General features: G+C 40.2%; 1 protein-coding gene and 1 long non-coding RNA gene across 3 annotated transcripts; both read right to left on the bottom strand.

Moving 5' to 3' along the window:
• OAT (ornithine aminotransferase) lies at positions 1 to 27804 on the bottom strand. 2 transcript variants are annotated; one of them, XM_008166288.4, is made up of 10 exons: positions 27619 to 27804; positions 20804 to 21030; positions 14623 to 14847; positions 14413 to 14508; positions 8831 to 8958; positions 7026 to 7148; positions 5009 to 5137; positions 3373 to 3486; positions 2206 to 2350; positions 1 to 927 (listed from the first exon to the last, which is right to left on the bottom strand). In XM_008166288.4, the coding sequence occupies exons 2-10, from the start codon at positions 21000 to 21002 to the stop codon at positions 767 to 769; spliced, it is 1320 nt and encodes a 439-aa protein (XP_008164510.2). In that variant the 5' UTR covers positions 21003 to 21030; positions 27619 to 27804; the 3' UTR covers positions 1 to 766. The 2 variants fall into 2 exon arrangements, with proteins under 2 accessions (XP_008164510.2, XP_023959329.1); XM_024103561.3 differs by lacking the exons at positions 14413 to 14508; positions 14623 to 14847; positions 20804 to 21030; positions 27619 to 27804 and adding an exon at positions 12833 to 12890.
• On the bottom strand, positions 9097 to 12755 carry LOC122174186 (uncharacterized). The gene is made up of 2 exons (XR_006175662.2): positions 10317 to 12755; positions 9097 to 10282 (listed from the first exon to the last, which is right to left on the bottom strand). It is a non-coding gene; the product is annotated as an uncharacterized LOC122174186 (long non-coding RNA).

Below are 27804 nucleotides of genomic sequence, written 5' to 3'. Positions count from 1 at the left end.
TTTCTCAATACAAGATGTATTTATTGTAATGTAAATAAAACATCAAATTATAGAAGGATAACAGTTTTAGAATGGCAAACCAAGATCTGTACACTGATTAGTTTTACAATCTGTAAAACAGAACACTGAGATCACATTCTTGAAAACAATTACTATTATTGTCATACATTCAAGAGATTTTACAGACAGAGTATAAGCTCGCCTGTGACACATTTACCAGTAGAACATCCAGTTTATCAAACCTTTACAGTTAGATACCTTTTTATAATGAGGATGGGAGCCAGGATTTCTTGGTGCGACAACCAGTAGTGTCCACAGCAAGAGATTCAGCCCTAAATGTACAGCACTAAGTGAGATAAAATGCCAAATACAAACCTTTGTGCAGTTATACGAAAGGGTAATGTTTATTATTAATATATGTGTAAATTACACATTCAACTTTGGCTGAGACCTTCAGCAATTTAACAGATGTCTACATACAAGCCCCTGTCAAGATGTTTAACTTAAAGCATACAGTACATAATTGGTTGAATATAGCTTCACTTCTTCATTTGCAAATAGTCACAAGAGATAGGAAACTTCAGAGTCATGATTTACCTTCTTCCAATCCATTATAATTTAAATACCTAAACATAACTACGTATTAGAAGTATAAGTCCTTTAAGACATACAGGAGTGGATGTTTGCTTTGAGAGTGGGGTCTTTATAGCACATCTTTCAACTGCATCTGCTAGTTGACCCAAGATGATGTGCTGAAACAGCGTCTTCAGAAAGACAGAATGGTTTTATGAATGATTTCAATGCACTCTCTGATTTCATCCTCCTTGATCACAAGTGGGGGTGCCAGCCTGATGATGTCACCATGCGTGGGTTTGGCGAGAAGTCCATTATCACGAAGCCGCAGACACACTTTCCAGGCATCATAGTCTAAAGCCAAAAAAAAAAAAAAAAATGATGCTACAGAATATTAAGTGTCACCATGTTAATCTGTAGTGTGTGGTACCAGATTGCAGCATCTTTGCTGTCTGGCAGTAATTAGATTACATATGCAGTGTTCTTTATCTTAGGTGGCCACTCCATTTATGAGCTACTTCCCAGGTAAATGTTAGCAATGCACACATGGGACAGTGGCATATCCATATTTTGTCTCCAGCACAGGTTTTCTGCTATTCTGCTGCTGAGAACTTGACACAGAAATCAGATACAATTTATTCTGGACTACAGTAGCTAGATATACGACAGACAGGGATGGCGCATCCAAAAGTTCTGTCCTCCACAAAACACATCCCTTGCTCTGATGAGATTACTATCGATCTAAGCCATTCCTCCTTCCTAATCACTGTAATTTTTAGGAGCCCAGATGCTAAAATCTAAATATAAATAAAGTGGAAAAAGAGAGAGGAGGACGGCTGAACAGAAGTTCCAAATAAGGTGCACATAATATTCCTAAATCAGTGCATAATGTCTTAAAACTACTAAGGTAACTGCAGCATTTCCCTGCAGCACTTTACCACAGAAAGCAACAGGACCAGAACCAGCAGAAAAAATGAATGAGAGTATATGACAGCACTACTCTGTATTCTGCACTTTCAGGTGCAACTCAAGCTGTTAGTCAGTGGAAAGTGATGTTCTCAGGGGTCATCTCTTCCCCTCCCAATACCTCATTGTACTCATTTGTGACACTTTACCGCTTTATTCCAGGACTGACAACCTGGGAGTACAGCAGCAATGCATGCTAATAGTGTGCCTTCAACTCTAGAAGCTATTCCCTCTCTTTGTGTGGCTGGGATGGACTTTCAGGGCACAGTGCAAAAGACATCGCTATCTGTTCCATCCAGCTTTGTTTGGGCAATTAGCTGGGAGGGAGTTTATTGACAGTGATAAAGATGTGTGATGGCTGTTGCCAGATTGTTTTTTTTTTAATATTAGCATTTGTCATATCTGTGGGAATTTACAATGGTTGATGTAACATAAACTAACCAGCTTTTTCTGCTTGAAATTACACACACTAGAAAGGAAAAGTATCTCTTATCAGAAATATGCAGTTGTGTGGACACACTGCCACTGGAGAGTAAGATGAGTTAGCCATGATTTGAAACCCAAGGTGCCGTAATTAACTCATCCTCCATTTCACACAATATCTGTAAGTCAAGTTAAAAACCTGTCACTCACTTTAGCTTTGCAACTGGTTGAGAGTTTTCTTACCTTTAGTTTCACGGATAACAATAGCATTTAGCAATCCTTTTCCTCTTACACTGGTCACAATATCTGATGGAGTCTTCATGAGCTCACTTCTTAATAGGTTGCCCATTGCTTCTGCATTTTCACTTAAGCTTTCTTCTTCAATCACCTAAAAAGAAGTTGAAGCCGAAGATAACTGAAGGGCTTTTTGGTTGTTTCAGTTTCTCTGCTAAGGTGGAATACACCATACTGGTATGTACAAACATGAAATATATTACCCAGTACAGCACTTAGTGTTGGGGGTACAAAAAAAAACATATCTGCTAGAGAAATCATGGTGGAGGCTGACCATCCAAGCTGATTACTTGTACATTAGGGATCCTTAATACCTCATGCTGACAAGCTCTGAATTGCTCTGAAATTTTAATCTAAACTCTGCCTTCTTTTGCTTGTTACTTTTACATTGTTTTTTTAAACCACACACAAGCAGGTGGACACTCTTCGAAGACACAATCTATTAATCCATGAATTTGCCTGAATCTATATATTGGACAATACTTTAAAAAAAAGCTTCATGATTTACTGGGAAACTTACATTAAATAATTATTAAAGCATGGATTCCTTGACATGATATTGTAACAGCATCTGTTTTGAACTCTGACACCACAGACATTTGAGTAAACGAACTATAACAGACTAACATCCTTCTACACACTATAATAAAATGACAACATTTAAAAGCTTTTTTATTAAAAATGGCATACGAGAATGTTATTTTATTAACTCCCTATAATGCCATTGAAATATTTGGTCTACCACTAGACAAAGCTGATATGTAAAGTATTATCATCCCCAACTTTTTTATACTGGAATATTTAAGAATTTTAAAACAGTAAAATTAATAGAAATTAGAGGATACATTTCTAACAGTTATTTTAGAATGTGTTTTGTAACAGTCAATATATACAAATTATAGTAGCTACCATCAGTTTTCCACTCCTATCTAAACATAAAATTCAAATGGACAGCACCACTAGAAATGCCATTTATTTAGTAAAATTTTGAAGTCATTATTCTCCATTGTTTATACACATCAACTTTTGCTAAAGTGCATCATTCAAACAAAAACCAACCATATCAAATGTAATATTATCCCTGGAATGTCAAAATCTTAGCTAGAACCTACATACCTCAAGTGCTGCCATAGCCACACGGCAGGCTAATGGATTTCCTCCATATGTAGATCCATGTTCACCTGGCTTAATGGTCAGCATAATTTCATCATCACACAATACTGCTGATACCTAAAAATTGGGAATGTCCACCAATTGACTTGCATATATGTAATGATCAAAATAATTTTACACTTAGACCAGACTTTCTTCAGTACCTAGAAATTGGTAGTTTTCAGTCTGCATAGTTTGTTACAAACATCCACATTCCTGCATAGATTCCACATCCACAGATCTATATAGAAGGAAAGGCTGTCTAGCAGTCATATGGCACAATATAACTAAGTTTGGAAGGATTAGATTTATATCAGTAAATGTCAATAAACATTGATTTCACCATGCATACACAAACTGATGAAACAGTATTTTCAGTGATAATAGAAATATACAGACAAGCAAAGAAAGAAGAACTCAGCTTGAGAACTCAGAGTTAATTTAAGGATATTTACTTTGTATATTTTGACATAATGTCGGTAATTTGTGTTTTAATAGTTATAAAGCTTTAACTTTATGAATCAATGTCTACTGTCATTAAATAATTGTCTAATTCCCCCATTGTCTGATCCTCCCATAATTCCCAGCAACTGTGAAAATTTAAAAATTAAAAGATAAAAAACTGAAAAGCTTAAAAATAAACATTGAAATTATAAAATAAAAAAAAAAATCTGCCAAGCCTAAATATAAACCACTTAACTACACAGGTACTGTATAATGTCTTAGTAGATATGAGAAGCATTTTGCATTGTTTAGCATTTTGGGGGGATTTTAATATTTAGTATTCTGATTAACAGCTCAGACAGAGCTCCAGTCAGCAGTAATGCTTAATTACTGGTTGTTGCTTTCCTACTCAGCAGGAATTTCATTACGTTAGAGCCATTTAAGCCAGTTCACATGGGCATTCTAGACAACTGAAACAAGATGAAGACTAATGCTCACTCAGAAACAAATCTTTAACAGAAGCCATTTTAATGTGTGCGTGAGAATTTTCTTCAGCTTTCAAAGTTCATCCAGCTCAGCACAGAAACAGCAATGAAATAGCTCTATGAGAATGATCGGTACTCTGACACAGAGAGGAACCCTGCCCTTAACATTTGATAGTTACAGTTGTTCCTGCTTGTTAGGATAACATTCAACAAGACACAAGTGACATACTGCAGTATTTTGAATGTCAGAACCACAATACCTTAAATCGCCATCATAAGAACTAGGATAGTTCACACCGTTTATACTAATTTGGAAGTCAATCCTCCAAAGAACAAGTCTCAGTGGCTGGCTTGGAAGATGATAACAAATGTCCTGCTCTTTTGGCAGGCATACCATTAGTCCAATCATTAATATATAGTGCTTACTATACTAACAGTTGGACAAGCAACTAACAAATTGTGTATTTCATGAATTTCACCTCTATTTCTAGCAAGTTAGGGTATCTGGTTCAGAGTACCTCATAATTCTGGAAGCAGTTATTCCTATATGTACATACATCACCTTCCCCAAGAATGCCACACATCAGATCAATTTTACATTTAATTTGTGACAATATAGTCTCTCCAATATGAGCAGTTAGTTTAAACTGAAACAGTGTTTTGCTACTTACAGGATATAAGCCACCAGAAAGGGCCTTTCCAAGGAGCACCAGGTCAGGTCTCACATTTTCATGGTCAACAGCCAGCATTTTCCCAGTTCTAGCTAAGCCAGTCTGTATTTCATCAGCAATAAACAGAACCTTTACAAAAATTCAACAATGAATGACAGTTTACTCAGATATCGAATTAAGATTTAGACATACTGATCTTTCAGAAAGTTAACATACAACATAGCAAAGTCACCTCTAGTACCTGAAATACCTGCCAACTAACCTACACCAAGCACTCTTCTTTTTCCTCCGCAAAACTCCTGAAAACCCATTGTTTCCATGACACACTGACTGTAATGACTGCTCGACTTACTATACGGTAATTTTTACATTAAGACTTCTTTGGGGCAGACAAGAATTCTATTCTACATTTAGCACATTCCACATTATTTTATATAGAACTTCAGGTGTTATAGCAGTTTAACAAGAGGTCATATTTTCCAAAGCCCTCATCATTGGTCTAACTCCACTCTCACTCAAGTCAATTAAGTGACTGCAGAAGCAGGCTAATGCCAAGCACTTTTGAAAGCCCTAGGTAGTAAGTCTATTGGTCTTGTAATAAAATAGATTACAAACACTACAATCTTAAATTACTTTATCCTAAGATGCAACCTATAGTCACTTTGCCACATGGAAAATGCCCATGGAGGAGGAGGAAGAAGATGATAGCCTAAGGAGAGAGAAGCATTGACTATGTCTGGAGAAAGAGATAATTGTGTATTATGCAGGAAAGTCTAATTGCTGGTATTATATTTGTCCTTGCTTTAAAAAGAGAGGGATTATGGAGCAGATACTCCACTATGAAGAGGATGCACTGTTTGGATTTTCATACAAAATAGCTGAATAGGGAGAACATAAGATAATCACTGTCAGGCGGAAGACACTAACAGAGGCATGTGGGATATTAATGTTAATTAAGTGCTTTATAGGGACCTAAAGTTGCACTAGCTACACATTAATTTTTTGACCACTCTCTTAGGAGCTAATTCCATGTGCGTCCTGATCCCAAATGATCTTATCTGGATGGCAGGATCTGCAATGGCAGCAGTTGTCTCACTGACTCAATTAACTGAGGAGATAAACAGACAATTCCACTAATTTGAGAGAGTGACACCAGAGATTAGCCTGGCCCACTGTGTTTATATGGAATGCAGATCTGGGGTTGGATGTAGTCCTGAGTAGCTTCCCTAGTGCCAGTGAACTTTGCCAGTTGCATTATTTTAAACCTGTCCATTGCATGGAGATATCCCATCTCCTAGAACTGGAAGGGACCTTGAAAGGTCATCAAGTCCAGCCCCCTGCCTTCACTAGCAGGACCAAGTACTGATTTTGCCCCAGATCCCCAAGTGGCCCCCTCAAGGATTGAACTCACAACCCTGGGTTTAGCAGGCCAATGCTCAAACCACTGAGCTATCCCTCCCCCCTGCAGGGACCATGTAGCATGGAGAAATAGAAGGTATGCCTCTAGCACCAAGAGACTGAACACAGCTTTTGGCTAGCTAGCATTATTCCTCAATAGCAGCTATATTTCTCTAGGCACAGAATTAATTAAAAAAAAGGACAAACTCAAATGCTTTACACTTCCTTTTCATCTGGACTACTGTTAATATCATGACACACTTGATTTCACCCAGACACATCATGTTAGATCTAGCCCGTAAATTTGATTCCCATCATTGTGAAATTTAAGAAGTTAATAATTAGATAACACTACTGAGAAACAAAAGAACTAAGTATTAACTACTGCTGCTCCAAAATACTGTAATGGCTTGTCATGACGGATCTGAAAAATGCACTGTAGTTAGTCTCATTTATACTGGAAGAAAACAAATGGTTTAACAATACACCAAGGCCTCAACATTGCATTTTGACTTAAATGCATCAATTATTTGCAAGGGCCTCACAGGCCAAGATTCTGGTAATTACTCAACTTTGGCAGGATGTATTTTAAATTATTTAGCTAAAATGAATTACTTACATTGTGTATTGTGCAGAGCTCTCGCACTCCTGTTAGATAACCTTCATCAGGGACAACCACACCTGCTTCACCTTGAATTGGTTCAACCATGAAAGCTGCTACGTTTGGATCCTGAAGTGCACGCTATGAAGGACATGTGGATTGGAAGGAGGAAAAAAATCCATTTACTAAAGTTTAATCATGGAAATAGATGAATCCCTGTAACAGAACCTAAATCTAACCCCAAATTTTTACCTTAGATAAGCATTAACTATGTATTTTAACATTTATTGGCATGAAGGACTAAAGGCTAGATTTCAATCACCATGTACCTCAAAAAATTAGTCTGTTTGCATGCATAAGAGATTAGAAGCCTTAAAAGAGGTTGGGCACCCAGACAAGGGGCTTATCAAATCAGTTAAATGTATTAACTTGGTTAACCTCTTGTGAGAGCTCTTGAGAGAGAAAAGCAATTGAACAATAGTAGCTCCTGGATCTCCTCACAAGAATGTAGCCATTCAAGTGCAGCTTTATCATTACATAGCAGGGTCTGCAGACATGTCCACACATTCAAGCCTTAAAAGTTCGAGGAAATTCAGAGACTAAGCATTCATAGAGGGGTTTTGCTACAGCTTTCTCAATAAACTTTCCCCCATAAGGGTAGAGACAAGGTTAGAACTGGCAAGATTTGTCAGCATTAGAAGTTTTCTTAAGCAAAGATCCAAAAATTGCCAGTATGAGATGCTGGCACCTTGGCCACCCAGAAAGAGATAGTCAGAGCCTCCCTTTAACAACACAACCAATGTATGTTTATTATCAGACAGAATAAGTATGGGTCTAAGTTACAGACCACATCTCAAAGCACCTCCAGAACCTAAATGAAGTTGACTGAAACCAGATAAATACAGAGCTTCCACCATGAAGGTTGATAGTCTGATCCAATTTTGAATAATCTTATCCTCAAAGCAACTAAAAATATTGAAAAACCTTTGTTTCTGTAAGAATTTAGTGTGTAGTCTCAGTCGAGTTCTTAAGAAACAAAGATCTCTACCACATCAGTCTCCATCACCTCTCCAAACCACTGGCATCTTTGTTGGCACAGAGACTGAACTAACCTCTCACCCATATAACCTCTCACCTCCAGATCATGGCTAAAGTATGAGAGAACGGCAGATGGTAGAGCTTGCACTCCCACTGAGCTTTACTTGTGTTATGGCTGAGTGGAAGCCTTCAGTCTCCAAGGCTACTAATCCAGCATCCTATTAGCACTAAGATGCACTTATTTATTTGGGCTAACAACAAATCTGGCTAGTAGCTTGATGGGAAACCTCCCAAGAAAATCCAGGATGTTGCAGGAAGTGGTGCTGGCACTTCAGTTAGGTAAGTAAAACACCACCCCAGCATGGTTTTAGGGGACATTGTGCTACTGGAAGTGACTTAAATTCAAATGTCAGGCCTAATCATTTGGCCATTCAAAAGCCGTTTGTCAGAAAAGTAGGTCAGAGTATTGGGACGAATATCAAAGTTTTAGTTTTTGTATTTATTTTGCCTATCCAAATTCCTCCTGCTGTTCAAGATATACATGGTATTCTTCACTCATGTCCTGAGCACTTTACTACTGTGCAATCTACTGCAGGTAGTATAATTCTCCCTTTGGGTTCTAAAATGAAAACTGCAAAAAAACTAAACAAGTACAAAAAGTTGTATTTTGTAGTCTAAACATTTGTTCCGAGGGTAAACCATGTTCACTTTCTTTGCATCAGTATTTACTATACCTACAAGGAGAGATTAAGAATGATATTTTAGAGGAAGATATTGTGAAATACCTCAAGAGCTGGAAGGTCATTGTACGGAATGACTTCAAAACCTGGCATAAATGGTCCAAACCCATCATAACTAGTTGGATCTGTAGAGCTAGAGACAGCAGACATTGTTCTACCCCAGAAGTTCCCAGCTAGAAGGAGGGGAAAAAATAGATATTGAACACTTGTAAAGGCATTCAACGGTAGCACTTAGTTGAAAACATATAATAATTCTGTCGGCTATGGGATGGTTAGAATCTTGTAAAGTACACCAGTCAGTCAACAGTCAGTATTGGTGATGGGGCAGCAACCAGAGTTCAAGCTGGTTGATTTTTGTTTTTTTTTTAAATGAGTTATTTAATATCTCAGGCCCTTTGCTAATTTATGAGTTTACAAAAACACACTAAGACGATTTCCTGCCCCATTGCTATATGAAAGGCACCAGAAACAAAAAAAACAAAAACAAACCAACAAAAACCCATGCCACATCACCCACCAACACCACAGGAGAAAACACACTATTAAAGGAGAAAAATTATTATGCTATAAGTCCTGGAAAGTGAACAAAACAAACTGAAAAAGGTTTAAAATTTGTTATTAATCTGAGCTGTTACAAGTAACTAGCAGATAAAATATTCAAAAAGAAGACCAGTTTTTAAGTGGATGGTATCCTTTAACATGGCTGCCGGTAAGAGACCAGAGTTAAACTGACTAAATTGATTATAAACAGAAGTGAAATATTAGTACAGTTTCACTGCCCAAGTTAAGAGGAACAGGTGTTCAGTAACACAGGTAAAGAATTAAGATATGGGGCCAAGTTCTCCAGTCTTATTGTGCTAGGACAGATAAAATAAATATTAATCCATTTTTTAAACATCAGATTTTTCTATTTTTCTTTTAAAAATATACTCGTTTAAATCTAGGCCTAAACTTACTAGAACCTATCTGTTTCACATATTATATAACGAATGCTGAATTAATGGGCCCTCAAATTTTAATGAGTTAAAGGGTTCTGCTTTTTAAATTATATACAGAATTGGGGGCGAAATAGCGTTTAACTTTTGAGGTTAACTCAAGCTTTATAAATACCACTTATTGCATTAAGTATATTATCATCACTCTTTACAAAGGAGCAAACGCTGGCATTTACATTTTTACAAACCTAAGTACTTTACATTTTCTTTTGTGCAGAACAGCTTTTACCATAATTACTTGTGGTTTCAATTTAGCTAAGCAGGGTAGACAGAATATTTTCCTCACCTGTGCTAGTTCAAAGTTAAGAAACCAACTGGGAGCTGAAAAAGCAAGAAAGCTTGATTTCCTCTTCCAATTTATAAATCAAAATCAGGTGGGAGAGGATCAGATCTACGAATTCTAAGAACTTAAAGGACATGGGGCAAGATTTACAAAGGAAATTAGGCACTTCAGTGCCTAACCTCTTGGGATTTTCAAAAAGCGCAGAAGCAGGTAAGGAACCTAACTCCCATTAATTTCAATGAGAGTTAGGTACCTAACCTGTTTAGTCCAGGGTGACCAGAGACAATCTGTCAATTCACTAACTACGCATAATGCTTCTTTTGTTTAATAAAAATGTTTTTATAAACCTATTTTTCCTATGTACCCAGCACATTTAGGTAGCTTTATTTAACTAATTTAAAAAAATGCTGGTGTTATACATTAGTTGAATTCTAATTTCCGTCCAATGCAGCTTGACAAGTCCTGCGTTGAAAAAAATCACCTTGTAAATAAAAACTGCTTCATTCACAATTTTCTAATGTAGCCCCTGCTTGTAAAAATTAATAATCAGAATGTATGTTAAAATATATAATTGCTTAAATAAGTGTATAGATATACCATATCCTTCTGGTTAGCAAAAAATAGTACCAAATCTACTACGAAGAGTGTATCTGGTTGCAAATCAACATGTTTTAATAGTTATACCAACAAATGAGATTGAACCTTTCTTTATGAAAATAAATAGAAAGTACAAATGCAAAACAAGATTAAAATAGACTATTTAAATCAAGGTTTCCTCCTTGCTGACTTAAATCATAATTAAAAAAAAAATCAGTGACAAAAATTAATCCACTCTTTGTGCCAATTTGCTGGTGCAAAGGGGCCATAAAAATCAGCGGCTCTAACCAGCTGAAGATCATGGGGGAAATCCCAGGTGCTGTAGAGCTCATAAAGCCAGCTCTAGACAGCCTTCCTTCTGGTCCCCAATATAAGGGGCATGGCCAGAACCACCCCTGCACTGCAGCAATACCCAACTGCTGAAGATCCCCTGGATTGTTACAACAGCCATGTTACCACAGTGAGCCACATATACATGATCTGTAACTTTGGTTACTACAACACACTCATCTAGGATCAAAGCACCACACAACAAAATAAGTTTGAATTGGTACATGCCATAGTTTGTCTACTTAACATCACATCGCCCTAGTACTCTGCTCTCAGGTCCCCTATTCAGTACAAAATCACCGTAAGTAGTCTGCCATGCTATTAAAAACCCTCAACAGGACTGGCGCTAGCTAGCTGGACATTGCCTCTACAATCCCTCCACAAACCATACCTCTCACAAGGAGAGGGATTATTTCTATTTTAGATAATTTGCAGGTGCTGAGATATTATGGTGATGGGGAACCATGTATGTAGAATATGTCCCTTATGATGGGAAAGTACTTGTTAAACTGCACTATTTAAATACTGTACGTTAAAAATATTTGAAAAAAAAATCAATTGTTTACAACTTCCACGCCCTCTGGCATCTGCCTCTTCAGAGGACAATATATTACTCAACTCCAGACTTTAAACAGCATTTATGAACTTACTTGCATTCAATTAGGCTACAAAAGCATAACTACTGATTAGAGCTGAGCGAATAATAGATTATTCGGTTCACTGGCAATTCTGAAAAAATAAAAAAAATGTTTGTTTTGGGTCAAATAAAATGTTTCCTTCAACCGAAATAAAATGTTTTGTTTAGATTTCAAGCATTTGGAATGATTTTTTGGGGGGGGAGGGGTGGTAAAATTAAAGGACATTCTGAAATTGAAAGTTGTTTACAAAATGTCAGAACAAAAGGTTTTGATTTTTACTGGATTTTTTAAGGTTTTTTCAACTGAAATAATCTGATGACATTGACATACCCTTGCAAAATGTTTGTGCTGCTGAATCTGCATTTTTCGTCAAAAAAAGCTGTGCAAAAAATTTCACCCATCTCTACTAATGATTCAAAGGTTTATGGTTTAAGCACTATGTGCGCCAAGTGCCAGAAGTAGTCTTAACAGCTGCAGTAGTAGAAATCAGTTTTTAAAACGAAAAGATAAATATCTAACAAAATCACTGCCTGACATTTTAATAGTGTTTTAAAACAGCGTTCTGTGACCAAAGGGAGCCAAGGTTCAGTAATTATAGCTAGACAGAAATGAGATTTTTTTAAGCTACGTATGCACTTTTCTCAATCACAAGTAACTTGTCCCTGTTCTGCTTATAGAATGCACTATGTATTATAAGGTAACATCAGGAAATTTCAGCTCCCAGTATTAACTCAAGGTTCCTGTTATATTCACTACATAATCAAGATTACAATGCAGCTTTATCGCAGAAATGGTAACTCCTGCCACATCTGGTATGAAAGCCTTATATAGAAGTGGGATCATCCCAGCTGCTGAGATTACTATGCTGCCATACAGAACTCTGGATTTAGCAGCCATTTCAGAAACCTCTAACTTGCTGGGAGCTGCATGAAGGTGACAGGTAGGCTTTGGACAGGGTGAGGGCAACAAATATGGTTTGCGCTTTAACACATCAGCAGTGGTATCCAGGGGCTGTGATGTAACCTCATAAGAGGCTGACTGCTTCCCAGTGAAAATTGCTACCAACCATGCAACTGATTTTAGAAAAGTAATTAAAAAGGTTTATAAAAAAAAAAAAAAAAAAAAAACGCTTTCATTTTATTATAGACATACACTGAAATGTATCTTCCATAATATGGAAAGAAAAAAACTGAAGACTTTCTACCTTCCAGGACCTGAGTTCATAGTTCTTTTGCCCCTGCAACAGATGACATCACATCACATCACAAGCACCTAATAACAAAACAGGGAACTATATTCATTGTCTTGTTGATACATGCAGTATCAACTTTTGCCAAGAAAACCGTATCCTGAACGGAAGGCAAGGAAGAATTAATTTTCAACTTTGGCTTTTAAGAAGTACTTCTATTAAGACAATATAGGTTATCTATATTACGTGGATCTTTTAAAAATTCCTGATAATCAGTTGGGATCCGAGATAGATTTAAGATATTAAAGCTAAATCTATGTCACAACAACCTACAACTGACCCATATCAGAGGGTAGCTGGCCCTCTGAAGGGGTCAAGAGTGCAGCCTACCTCTGACAGATGTCATAAGGAGGAATAAGTATCAGAGGGGTACCCGTGTTAGTCTGTAGCCACAAAAACAACGAGGAGTCTGGTTGGGAGTGGACAACATCCACCCTGACTAAATTGACCTTCAGCATTGGTTCTCCACTTGTAAGGTAACTCCCTTCTCTTCATGTGCCAATATATATTTATGCCTGCATCTGTAATTTTCACTCCATGCATTGGAAGAAGTGGGTTTTTTACCCAAGAAAGCTTATGCCCAAATAAATCTTAGTCTTTAAGGTGCCACCAAACTCCTCATTGTTTTTATAAGGGGGAATGAGGCAACTCAGGTTTACTTGGGACTTATTAACTCATTGAGTAACTGGGAGGCAGTTAATTAGGAGGGAAGCACCTAGGCATGATAAAAGGAAATCTACCCCATTGCAAGGAGCTAGGAGAACAGAGGCTCCTAGGAGAGGAACAGTTCCCAGAGTGCAGGAAGAGAAAGCTCCTATGGAGAAGGCTTCTTGGGGGGGGGGGGGGGGGGGGGGGAAGGTGAGAGGGGCTCACCAGCAACGAGATAATGCTCCTGGATGGAAGAATTTCCAGAAGAAAAGGACTATGAATGTTAGATCTCAGAGAAAGCTGGCTCCCATGAACCACTTCACCAGGCAACAGCAGAAGCCCTAGTTTAAAGGAATTATATTCTGTCTTTGAGGTTCAGTTGCTGTGGAGAACCTTGACCTGAGAGATACTTCCCAGCTAGCACCAAGAAGCTCCTGACTCCGAAGGAGGGTTCTGAGTGACAAAGGCCTTCCAGGTAAGGGACCTTGAACATAACTGGGATGGACAGACTACGGTTGATTTAGCCTCTCCTCCCTCTAGCTAGAGATGCTGAGGGGGAGGCCTATTCATGTAACGTTCTGCCTTTGGGGCCGACCCCTGAAGGGTGCTGTCCAATATACAGGCTTCAATGGAGTTATTAAAATCTTCATTTGGGAAAACTGAGGCAGAGACGTAACAGCAGCACTGCACTGAGCATTCAGGGGTAAAGGCCGCCATTAAAACCCAATTCAGTGAAAGAGAGAGATTGGGACATTAAAAATACTGTGACATAATCATCATACCCTAGAAGACTATAATGTTTTAGCCTATGCTTGGGGTTTTACTATGATGGGGAATCTTCTCTTCCCCCCTGAAGAACAAGCTCTTATGATGTTAATTTCACATACCTGCAAAAATAATCTTTGCTTTGTATTTTGGAATTCCCTTCACGGTATATGCCCATTTGCGAGCCAGTTTACAGGCAGTTTCTCCAGCTTCCACACCTAAAATAAAGAGCCATATATGTGCAATTTGGCCACTTGTAATTTTTGGTCCTTTACAAGAGTAACTCTCATACTTGTAAGGGGTTAAACAGAGACGGGAGGAGAGTACGTTACCTGTGTTCATTGGAAGAACTTTGCTGTAGTTGAACATTTTGGTGATATACTCTTCATATTCACCAAGTACATCATTGTAGAATGCCCTAGAGGTAAGGGTCAGTTTCTCAGCTTGAGATTTCAGAGATTCCACAATCTTTGGATGACAGTGACCTTGATTCACAGCACTGTAAGCACTCAAGAAATCAAAATATTTTCTGCCTTCTACATCCCACATATAAATACCTAGAAAAGTTTAGGTTAGATGAGTACATGAGAAAAATGAGGCCTTAGGTAAACAATAACAGTACAAGCTACAGTTACAAAACACAATGACCTGGGATTTGGTATATATGGTATTCTGGCAATTCCTTAAAATGTGAATGCATGGGGGAGGGAGGGTCAGCCATACAAGCACCTTGACTGCGAGTCAATATCTTCACAGGCCACATAATGGGTGTCAGACTATTGCAGCACATAACCAATGCCCCAAGCAGCACTCAAGTGCAGAAGCACTTCCATAGTGGAGCTGTTGCTCCATGAAACTAGATGGGATCACACAAGTACTCATTTCTACTCATATCCCTCATTCCCCCATGTTGGAGTCCTGGAACGATAGAGAGGATTAACCCTGGAAGAGAAGTTAAGTATAAGAATAGTGATATTCTTGATAATGGGATCCTGCAATTTTTCCACTAAGAACTGGAGGCTGACAGCTTTCAAATGACCTATCAAAATTTGTTAGGCATGGGTAAGCAAACTGACCACCACATCAACTTAGCGGAACAACAGTTAAATAAGGTGAAGAAATTATACTTTTGAACCTGTGAACCAGAGAAATCAATGTAGGAAGACCTTGAAACAAGGTTAAAGAGATGGGCAACTTTAAAATAATAGTGCAGTTGATTTCACAAATGGGACCAGTCTACAAACACCATCATATGGATCTAACATGCTTCAACATATTCACTGTTAAATTGAAACTGTGTTCATTGATAAGATAACTGAAGGTAAGAAGTTGCTGCAAGTTCTGTTTCTTAAAGGTGAAGAAAAATGTCCATGCAACATCTTCCCACCAGTTTTTGCTCTTAAACACACCACAACCCAATTAAAAACATCGCCCTTTCAAACACAAATTGATTCTGTTGTTTCTACATACATATCTTTGACACAGAACCACTTCAAACCCTTTTAAGAATTATGGGAACCATAGAGAACAGCTGAGTGATTCTGTCATCATATGTGCCAAGTGACACTTGATCAACCAAGGGTATGTATAAGAGGTTATTGATTTTTTTGTTTGTTTTAAATTACAAGTGAGCTGACAATATTCATTCTATTTCTCTATGGTGTTTAAATACAGTGACTTTATTTACTGGAGTTGGTTTGTATAGTTTCCTTATTCAGTACCATATTGTGTTTCAATATTATACACTCAAAGCACTCATGGTAAGAGAAAAGAGATTTGTGTCCACACAACAGTTATGATGATCTGTGATTAGCCAGAGGTATTCTAAGATATTACAAATCCACCCCCACCCTAGGGTTTTCTGATGATTTTTCACTCCCAGCACTGGGACAGACTAAAGGGCTGTAATCTTCCAGCAGCTTTTCCTTAGCTGCTCGCTGTATCTTACCCAACTGGGAAATTGCTCCCTCCTCCCCTTTCTCGGCGGGGGGGGGGGGGGGGGGGAGAAGGGGGATCATTATCATTTTCACTGACACTCAAGTCTTTAGTAGGATTCTCATCCTGTCTTAAAGAGACAGAGTTAGTTTCCACAAGTGCATCAGGAACAACATTTTGCAAAAGTGGGACCGGGATTGGGGTATCCTCTGTCACCCCTCTCATTATCCCCAAGAGGTCAGTGGTATGACTGCTCCCCTCCGGGAGATCAGTTACACTGTTCCCTCTTAAAACCTGAGCCACTGGTTGGGTGCCTGACTGTATAGAAGCTGACCTAGCATTCCTGTCCTGGGCAACCCCCCCACACCCATGTAATCAGTGAGGAGACATTCTTGTACCCCTACTAATTCTTTTTCAGCTTCCTCCTCTGGGCCCTCTTCTAAGGCACACACCTCTGCGCTCTAGAGTGGGCTCTATCCCCTGTTCAGCTGTAAAGAGCTCACAGATAACAGCCTGAATAGTTCTTTCACTGGCAGGCACCACACACCCCTCTCTTCCTGAGTTGGGTTTGCCTCCAGCTACAGAGTCAATGGAACCCTCACCCACCACAGTGGTTTCTACGATTCTATCACCCACCTCTGGGCGTCCCTCTAGGACAAATCTCCCTATGCACCCTAGAGCGAGGTCTGTCCCTTGCTTATCTGCAACCTGCAGGCAGTCAGCAACCTGGACAGTTTCCTCACTGACAGGCAACACACTCCCCTCCTCCGCCCCCGCAGGAGATGCTGCCATTAGCTACTGGACAGGAGCTGGCCTCAACCACCCCCACCCCTGGAAGCATACTGTTTCCCACTGCTGTAGAGAGATTAAAGAGACATTCCCCCAGCAGTTCCTGGGACTTCACCCTTTCCCTCTGGGGTTCCAGCATAAAATTGCTCCTTGACAGCCCGAGCTACATGGAAGAAATCATTCCCCCAGTAACAAAGCAATTGGGTTATCATTTACCACTGCCACAAACAATACAGCTCCCAAATCCTCAGTTTCGTTGTGCACTTTAGCCAAAGGCACGAGGATTTTGTAACCTCCCACTAATAAAAGCTCTGCCATCTGTCCTGGCAGTCATTTTTCTGTACAACATTCCTTCTAACCACAGAAATTTCTGCCCCAGTCTCTTCCCACCCAAGGTATTCCTTGCCATTAATCCTGACAGGCTTTGTGCTTCATGCCCGGCTGGGCAGAGGCTACTTTTAAAAACCCTGTATGATGAGTAGCCATGGCCTGTAGTGCCTCTGTGCTCAGGGTAGCAGCATTTCCATGAATATTTAGCTGCCTGTTCTTTCCCAGTACAGGACATTTATTCCTCAGGTGCTAACTGGAATTACACTGGTAGCACCTTCTGGGCTCCTCTGTTTTTACAGGAGATTTGGGACAAGGACTAGAGGAATGGCTTTGGAGAGGTAAGTGTCCAGCCTCTGATCCACCCTCCTTCTTCCCAGGAGTAAAATGGGAACCCTGCTTCCTGCCAGGTTTAAACCCCTGTCTGTGGTTTGTTTGCAATAGATGCTTGAATTTGCTCAAATGATCAGCTAGAGTAACCAGTTCTTCCACCCTTTTCCCTTTTTTTAATCCCACAAACACTGCTTTACATCATCTTTACATATACTCAGGAGCAACAAGGTCACACATTCCTTCAAAGCTTGTAACACCTTTTTCCCCTTACCCCCTTTTCCATCAAATCTTTCATGTGGTTTACATATGCCACACTACTCATCCCAGCACCCCTCTTAGGGCTTCAAAATTTTACTCTGTTTCAGGTGTAATCTGAAACGGTTTCAAAACCATTTCCTTGAATTGACCATAATCTGAAGTATCTCTAATTGGCATCTTATTGAATAGCTTTACCGGAGCTTTAGCCGTCAACTCTGCAACCAAAGTGGGCATCTTTTGGTCCTCAGCAATCTGAGGAAGTACACACAGCCTCTCAAAGGTGAAGAAATATTCAGCAATGTCCCATCTCGCTATATGCAGGACACAACTGTTCCCATTTGTGGATTTTTTGAGAGGTGGGCCTCACTAGAGCATGGGTGTTCTGGTTCTGCTTCTCTATCAAGTCCAGTTGATGCTCCTCTCTTTCTTTGTCCTCCATGGCTAATTTCTGGATCTCCATTTCTTTGTCAGCCTCTATCTGGTGTGCAACCTTTTGCTTAGCCTCCTCTGCTTTCATGGCTCTTCGGCGTGCAGCTTCTTGTCCGACGTTCCTGCTTCCATTTCTTTTATCTTTAATTGTTTTAATTCCAAGAGTCTTTTGTGTTCTTTCTCTCTCTTCTGCCTGCAATTTGCACAGTTCCAACCTCTTACCAGTTTCATTTTCACTCATTTTGCTGCTTTTCTGTCCCTATTTCCCTTGCCAAAACCAGAAAATAAACTGGTAACCTCTTTGACTGATCTCTAGCCACCACACTTAAAAATCACCACCAGTGTATGAAGTGCAACTCTCACTCAAGAACAAGCTGCGCAAATGATTCAGCTGACTACACCACTGTGACGGGTTCCCCCCGGGGCGTCACCAGGAACTGGAGTACCACTGAGCCCTCTGATCCACCAGTCTGGGCTCCCCCACACACTCTGCTGCTGTGACAAGCTGCAAAGCCCTCCAAGCTTTCACTTTCACCAGCATGCACACAGGTAGGGACACACCCAGCTGCAGTTACGTGCAGGCTCTCTAACCACCAGCCTCCCAGCATAGGACCCCAGAGCAGTACCGTCCTGCCCTGGTCAAATCTGGCTAGTATATGGGTTTAATACCCAGTCCGCCTCTCCCTCAATGTAAAAAGGACCATGCATACTTGGGATAACCAAGCTGAGATTTTCTCCAGACACCTAAGTCAAACGCACACTGGTTTGGATTAAAACATAAAATAAGTTTATTAACTACAAAAAAAAAATAGATTAAGTGATAGCAACAGATCAAAGCAGATTACCTAATAAATAAACAAAAATGGAAAACTGAGCTTAACATACTAGATAAGTAGGATATAAATTAGCAAATTCTCAAGCTGAGTGATAAACAGGCTGGCAGATTCTTAAGACACAAGCTGCCTTTGCTTTGCAGCTTGGGTTTCCCAGGTTTTCATACACAGGCTAGAAATCCCTTTAGCCTGAGACCATCACTTCCCCCAGTTCAGTCTTTGTTCCTCAGGTGTTTCCAGGTGTATTGTTGTAGTTGTAGGGAAAGTGAGGAACCATCCTGATGTCATTTTCCCCTTTTATATCTTCTTCCCACTTGCTGGAAAGCTCTTTTGCTGTGACCTGGGTCAAATAGCACTACACAATGGGGACTATCTCTGAGAAGTTTCTATTGTACTCAGTTCCTGGGGTAATCCTTGTGTTTGTGTGCATTTCCTCAATTAGCCATTAACATTGTTTGACCTTTTTACTGTTGTACCTGAAAGGCTGCTTATGGGTGTTTTCAATCTCACAACATGTTTCAGTAACACATACATAGCCTAACTTCACATATGATGATAGCACATACAATCCAACGAGCTATTAATGTCTAGCAGATCAAGACTTTTAGAATGATACCTCACAAGGTACACTTTGTACAAAACATATCCCAATTATATGACAGTGGAGAATAAGGGGGTGCCAAGGTGTCTCATATACCATTACATATTTTTGCTAGAGAAAGGAGTAGGAAAACTGTTTAAAGTTCAGGAAACAGATATAAGGAAACAAGCTCATCTTCAGCAAAAGAAACTCCTTATGTGACAAGAATAAATGAGTCTTTCAAATAAGTTACATTCTAACTTAACTAAAGATGAGGAATTCTTCCAATGAAGGCTTTAAAAAAAAAAAAAAAAAAAAAAAAAAGACTGAAGGATGCGATTTTTCAAAAGCATTTAAGTGAATGGAGCACAAACCTCACATAGTCAATGGGACTTTTCTCCTAAATCAGTTAAATGCTTCTGAAAATCCCACCATAAATACCAGCTTTGCAGTGCCAAACCAACTGCCATTGTCAGTTGGTTTAGATTTCATAGCAAGACTCAGTCTAGATATTAAGCAATTATAATGGAGACTGAAATAAGCAAGCACGTGTAAAACTTTTTGGCGAGTCAAGGTTTAGATCCTCAGCTTGAATCAAATCAAATAGTAGTTTTATTAGAAGTCATTAGTTGCGCAATCCCTCATTAGCACCAGAGGGTTTGTCTACACAACACTTAGTTTGCGGCAAGCTGGGGTATAAATCTACCCCGCACTAAGTGTCCATGTGGATCCTGCTGTACACACTAAGAGTTCCATAGTATGGTACAATCTACCCCCATTTTAGGGTGCAGTGGCAGGGAACACACATACAATTAGTGCATGGCAGGCTAGTGCTTGGTAGATTTACACCCCAGCTTGCTGCAAACTAAGTGTTTGTTTGTGTAGACAAACCCTAGGTTTCATTACCTGTCTCAGATACAACCAAATTATGTGCCGATCTTCAAGTTTTAAAAATCCTGAACATTCCCTAAAAAGTTTTGAAGCATTACGCTTTCTTGTGCGGCATAAAGGCAAATCAAGATACAGTACCTCTTCCTTTTTCTAGAGCAACAGGTAGGGGATGATAGTTGTGTGCACCATATTTAGCTTCACGGTCAAATATGTACTCAGACGATTGAGGTCCCTGGATGTTTTTTTTAGTTGCAACTGATGTAGAAGCACTCACTGAAGCATGAACACCACGACGCAGAACAGCAAAGGTTTGTGAGTGGGCTAGTTTGGAAAACATTCTTGACTTCAGGTATATTGTTAGAGATCTGAAAAGAGAAAATGGACACTTAGAACTAACATACTCTGTGGAGGAAATCCTTTCAGGGATTCAAGTGCCTATTCCACCAGGATTATAGAATTTACAACTCTTTTGCAATTCAGCTAAGAAAGTTTATACTAGATACCAAGGAATGCAGTACCCACATCAAATACCTGATAAAACAAGTTTCGTGCTTTCATTTACTGTATTTCAGTGGTCTATAGAAAGTTAACATCTATAATTAAGTTCTTGTCTATGCACAAAAGCCACAACTCCTCTTTCAACATACTCTGCAGCAACCTGGACCTGAACCCTGGAGCATGGGACTCAGATTTCTGTACCATTCCAAAGCAGCGGACTAGAAAATCCGTGGCCGTTTCAGATAAATTATGAATTGTTTTATTTTCATGTTCATGAAAAAGCAATAATCAGCACCATTTCAAACTACAGCAGTATTTTTATTGTATTAATACACTGAATTTAGTAAGAGAATAAAAAACAATATAAATAAATGACAAACAATTATATATAAAATCAGTAATAATTTGTACTTCTATAGTTCAGCAGCTGAGGCAAATTCGTATACTTTAAAAACATTAACACAAGATCAGAAATTAAATAAAACCATCCAGAAGTATGCAGAACTTGTGCCCAGTTCTGACCCAAAGCTTAGATGACAGTACTATCAAGTTTGACAGGGGCAAATCAGTTCTACACAAAATTTAGGCAAGCCTGAGTTTTGGAAGTGAAATTTGTGCTTCCATATAAATTGCCCTGTACTTTCATCCTGTGAAGTTTGTCTGTCTGTAAACAAAGGACATGTAATTTTTAAAATTACATCACTAAGAAGTGCAAATGGAACCCTTTGCTTCATTTAGAGAACAAATATCAATGGCTAAGATGAAAAGCAGACTCATGGAAGGACTTCACTACAGAAATTCTGATACAGTTATTTGAATAATTAACTATTGAATAGATACAGCTGGATATGAATGTTTGCCTTACATTCTTATAACTCCCCAGTAAACCCATGACTTCAGATATCTTGTTTCTAATTGTGCAATAGAGAAGCCCATCTAAACTCAAGTCATTTCCTAAACACAAAAGTTAGAGATAAGAGTTGCTTGAAAACCTGAAGAAGAGATTAGAGCTTGAGGACAAAAATGAAATGGCAAAATAAGACTCTCTGAGAGCACAAGAAGCATCTCCTAAAACAGAATTTGTTTAAAAATGCAAGCCATTCACACTCCTTTGACAGTTTTGTGGGGTATGGAATTTTCCATCTTAATAGCATGATTATTTTTTCTGTAGTTAAGATTAAATAGGTGGAAAGTGACATCGTGCCAGATAATGAACATGTTTATGCAAAACAGAATGATCTTTCTAAAGAACAATTAATCCATGTTAGAACATGAACCTTGTAATGCTAGCATCAAAGGATAATATCATGGCAGAGTTCACTTATACAACCAGTTTCCAAGCCATTTTCTGTGTTTTCCATGCTTACAGAGTGGACACATTCTCTGCGTTTTCAGAGGAGAACACAACCATTGTATAATTTCAACAGGAGAGTAGCATAGTACTACTTTTCCATTCAAATTCTGTAAAACATCTGACAAAGGGTACAGCTGAATATTCCTAGATTCACTTTGTGTAGATTTTTCTACACACCAACCAGGGAGAGAACAGTTAAGAGAAAAAATAGGATGTCATGTGGGGGAAAAAATAGGGGCTCACTATTTAGTTCTGAGGCGCAATTACAGCCTCCTGTAAATAACAGAAATTAAATACATGGGGTAATTTAAGGTATGTAGACACTATGCAAGCCAAAGAAGTTTAAGAACTTACCTACTTAAATTCTATGATGGGTGCCTCGGCAACATCCAATTAGTTCTTTCAGATTTCTATTTTGCAACAAAGTTTAACGGTCTAGTTTTTAAAAGCTTTTTCTCATGAGTTGAAGAGAACCAGCACTTAAAAATTTCAGTTACACTATTCCAACTATAGGAGACCAAGATTCTTCCAATACTACATAGTATTGCTGGATAGAATAAAAACTCAGCATTAATTTAGGTCAGTAAAACTGGTATAAAAGTCACAATTCATGTTAAAGTTACAGGTAATTATAAAATGGCCAATAATTTTTTTTAAAAGTTACACAATGGAGCCTACCTTGTTTAACAGATTTTCACTTGAAGCTTTCAGCTTCTTCATTAGGGGAAAAGTTTTATCAGAATTAAAGTCTAAGAACAATTAAAGTTTTAAAAAAATAATTTCCATTGTATAATAAACTGGCTGGGAAACAGTTTTCCTATTAGGTTTGCTATTTTACATGATATTACAAATCAGAAACTGCTTGAGTTTGCAGAGAGCCAATAGTTACAAGGTATGAACTGCCCCATTAATTTCACTGGGGTCTAACTGAGCTGCCAATGAGCAAGAACTGAAACACAAAGGTTCTAACTAACTCAGAAGAGTGATCCAATTAACAAAAGTTGCAACTCTCCTTTCAATGTATTCAACCTGGACCTAAACTCTGGAGCATGGGACCCTGGTTTCTGTGCTATTCCAAAGCAGCAGACTAGAAATTCTGCAGCAGCTTCAGAGAAGTTATGGATTTTTTCTTTTTAATGAACATGAAAATAAAACAATTAGCACACACTCTTGTATTTTGCTACTAAATTCAGTTTTGGTCTGTCCCCAGATTTTTGATCTTTAACATATCTACTGCAGTGCAGTAGTGTTGTCATAGGAGAGACGGGATCTTTTGGCAGCTGAGTAGGGGACAGTTTGGGTTTTTGGCATTTGGAGATATGTGGAAGATGGTGTAAAAAATGTAAGGAAATTGAGTCTTTGCACTGTGAAAGGGATACATCTGTTTTATTATTTCCCTGTTGAACAGGGAAAGAGGTGACACTGTGAGGCTTGAACTTGTTCTTCACCAGATCAACCAGCTCTCTCACTACCTGACACTACCTCCAATAAAGATGAATAAGCTTTTAAATTGTTTGGGGAAACAGTTGATATGTTCATCCTCAGTAGATTTCACAGTTACCCCTTCACTGGACAGTGGGAAGAGAGGAGAGAGAAAAACAGTAAATCAGCCCCCATCTTTGGATTTCTCAGTGAAATCGAGGGAGATCTCTGGGGCAAGGACAGTGTGGGGGTTTTTGTGCTGCACAGCAGAAAAAGCACATTGTCAAAGCTAATCAAGTGACAGATATTAATAGTAATAGTGGAAAAACGCAGGCAGTTCACATTTCAGAGTTTCACGCTGTCTGTAGACTCAAAAACAAAAGTGTTGGTTTACATTCTGGTTCATATTTGAAAGTTTTCATAAGGGCTAAAAACATAAGCTTAGATCCTGCAGCACAATTTTAAAACAAGGGATGCATTTTGCAGCAAATTCCACAGTCATGAACTCTCAAAGCCCCACTTATAAGTAAAGCTAAAGTCCTATTTTTTATTGTTCAAAGAAACTGATGCTATATGTTTAGCTCTTTAAAAAAGGATCAATATTTTTCTTTTCAAATAAGAGACTATCTGGAATTTCTCAATTCTAGGCATCTTACCAGCTATTGCCCCTATTGTTAAATATTAGCTTTTTGTGTTAGCTTTTCAAAACACACATCATATAAAGAGATTTTACAAACAGAAAGGGCAAAGAGATGACTGAAATGCAGCTCAATTGCATCAGTCAAAATTACATCTGGTTTAACTACTCAAATGTGACTGGTCCATGACAGCCAGGCCCCTCAACACACCTCCCTAGTAGCGTAGCCAGTGTTACTAAGAGCACAGCTACATTTGGAAAATTTCCAGAATGGCTATTTCAATAAGTTTCCAAGAATGCACAAGCCTTAAGTAAAGACAAGTAGGGAAATTAAGCTGTACATGCCATCTATTAGAAAGCTACTTTTTGGCATGATTAGGGCACTACCAATTCCTGGTCATGGAAAACGTGTCACAGACCATGAAATCACCCCCCCTCTGCCGCTCCAGCCAGAGTTTGGGGCAGCTTGGGCTCAGGGCTTCCACCCCCCATACACACACACACACTCCAGCTGGGGCTCAGAGCAGTCCAGGCTTGAGGTTGCCCGGGCTCAAGACTTCAGCCCTGCGGCTACAGCCCAGGCTCGGGGTGATCCGGTAGGGGCTTGCTTCTCTCAGGGCTAGGCGACCCATTTTTCCTGGGGGCCCCCAAATTGGCAAGGGGTCTCTACCTTAATCTGTCCCTGGTGTGGACTAGCAGCTAGGAGCCCCTGGCTGGGGTGCTCCCAGCAGCATGGGGGAGATCCTACCTACCTCCACCTCCGGGAACCTCCTCTAACTGCAGGAAGCTGGGGGGGGGCGGCGGGGTGCTGCCTTAAGAGCCCAGCTCTAAAGCCAGCACAGAAGTGAGGATGACAAGCTTGGGACCCACCTACAATTACTTTGCAACACTTCCCCAACCCACTTTGGATCAGGACCCCCATGGTTACAAACCTGAAATTTCAGATGTAAACAGCTGAAATCATTAAATTAACCAATTTTAAAACCCTCTGGCCATGAAATTGACCAAAATGGACTGTGAATTTAGTAGGGCCCTAGGCATTATGAGTTAGAGATAACCAGTTTGGGTTCCCTCTTTTACTTTCCTTTAAAGAAGAAAAATGTCAATCAGCAACACTAAAATGGATTTGAAAGTTGTGGGTTTTTTTAAAGAATCCTCCTTAGAAACCCAGACAATGGGAAGGCAGCAACCCAACAACCACTTGTGCCATGCCGTGCCCTGCATGAGTATCGTAAACCAGAAGAAAACAAGAACTTAGTTTTTCTACCTCCCAGAGTTCTTACCAAGTTATGCTGAGGCCACATCAAATATAGTTATTGGGCAAAAGCATTTGATGAAGTGGACGGAGAGCAGTTCCTGGATGTGGATGGAAGACGGACTGCAGAAAACATTTAAAGAACTTCACCCAGTTACAAAGAATGTTCATGAGGGAGTTCTCTTGCAGTCCTCACATACGAATTGAACTATTATTCACTGCCCTTTACTAAAGCATAAAAAAATCATCCCAAGTTGTAAGTCTATGTGTTTACATGAGAGTTAATATAACACAGGGAAATCAGTGAAATCTTTTCAGCCTATAAAGACTCAGACTACACAGATCAGACTGGCTGGCACAAGGCCCAAGCTTTCAGGAGGAACAGCTATGGCTGGTTATGTATTATTTAAACCTTTTCCAAACAAGATTAACTTAAAAAAAAATTACATCACATCTGAATCAGGCTCAGGAATATACATCATTAAAGAGACCTAATAAGTGGACCATTTGTGAGAAGGCAAATGTCCCACCCCTCTCCTCTCTGCCAAGAGCTATCAAAGACAAGATAAAACCAGGACATTGAGGATGTAAACAGCAGGGGAGGCTAATGTTACACAGTCAAGGGAGAAGGTGACTGATTGCAAGGCCCTCTGTCCTATCTCCTTGGGGAGGAGTAGGTGGGTTGTGGAGTCTCTCTCAATGACATTTGAACTCTCCCCTTCATTCAGTGTCCACCAGCCCAAAATGTCAAATACATGGCCCACTTGGTGTATTTATGTGATCCACAGAACAGATTCAGACTATGCAGAATATAGGCTTTCATTTTGGAAATCAAGTTTATAGCCCTCATTGTTAAGAGGAAAGTCTTCCAAATGTAAGTTGCAGTGGTGTCCCTCTGAGTCAGCAGACAGCATGAGACAATGAATGACTCAGAAGGGTAAAGTTTCCCTCCCCCTATTAATCTCACTGGGATATTAATGCTAAAACCCAGGGATGACACTTGATGAGCAATTCAGTAGTTAATATTGATAATGATTTTAGCGGTTAGACTAGAGAAGAAGGGAAGCGTGAAGCTCAGGGAACAACGTGAACTAGGACTTGCTGCTGGGAATATGCGGAGGAAGAACTTAGCAAAACAGGGAAGCAGGAGAGAAAGGCGGAAGAAGGGGAACAAAAAGGCAGAAGGGGCCCCGCGGTAAAGATTTCAGAGCATTAAGCGTCTGAGGAACCTGCATCCCACTGGCTTTCAGTGAGACCTGCTCCCAAGTGCCCGAATCGCTTCTGGAAACGGGACTGGGGCGCTTGAGTAGGTTTAACCCCTGGCCCTAGATGGGGGGCAGATTCCCGGGAAGAGCTGACAAGCCCTGGCCCAACAGAGGCTATCACCTCGCTCGTGCCTTAGGACCAGGGCGGTCACTAGCTACCGCAGCGGTACCCGGGCAAGCCCAGATTCGCCCCTGCATCTCCGTGGCATGCGCCCAGCCTCGGAGGAGCCGGATGTGCGTGCAGCACGGACCGCAGCCCTGGCCCGGCACAGCCAGTGCGAGCGCCCGGCCCGGCCCTACCTGCCCCGGCCGGGACTGGGGCTCGCTCCAGCCGGGGCAGAGCGAGGCCCCTGCGTCCGCGGGGGGAGTGGGGGCTGCTGTCAGGCCGCCACTGCCACCGAATCCGCGTGGCCTCCGGGCTCAGCCCCCGGCACGGGGGAAGGCAGCGGCGCGGCCTCCCGCAGGCTGGGACACGTCGCGGCGCCGGGGCTCCCCGGCGGGAGCCCCCAGCCCCACACTCACCGGCACGATGCAGTGTCTCCGCCCGCAGCCCAAGAGAAAGAGGCGGAGGCTTCGCACACGGCAACTGTCACCTCTCGAGCACCCAGCTACGTCATAACGCCGCTAGGGGCAAGCTCCGCCAGCGACACGCCCATTGGCTACCTCTGCCACGCGTCGCCAATCGCTGCCCGCCCAAACCGCCCTCCC

Source organism: Chrysemys picta, chromosome 7, assembly GCF_011386835.1.
Source record: "Chrysemys picta bellii isolate R12L10 chromosome 7, ASM1138683v2, whole genome shotgun sequence".
Taxonomy (NCBI): domain Eukaryota; kingdom Metazoa; phylum Chordata; order Testudines; family Emydidae; genus Chrysemys; species Chrysemys picta.
Note: the sequence above shows the minus strand (reverse complement) of the source record. Positions and strands in the feature narration are given on the sequence as shown.

What these genes read in the sequence shown, in the direction of transcription:
- OAT (XM_008166288.4), bottom strand. Translation starts at nt 21,002, where the DNA reads ATGTTTTCCAAACTAGCCCACTCACAAACCTTTGCTGTTCTGCGTCGT. An exon ending in ATGACCTTCCAGCTCTTGAG is followed by an intron (nt 7,149 to 8,830) that starts GTATTTCACAAT and finishes TGTCCTTCATAG; the next exon opens with CGTGCACTTCAGGATCCAAA. An exon ending in TGTTATCCGTGAAACTAAAG is followed by an intron (nt 928 to 2,205) that starts GTAAGAAAACTC and finishes TTTTGGCTTTAG; the next exon opens with ACTATGATGCCTGGAAAGTG.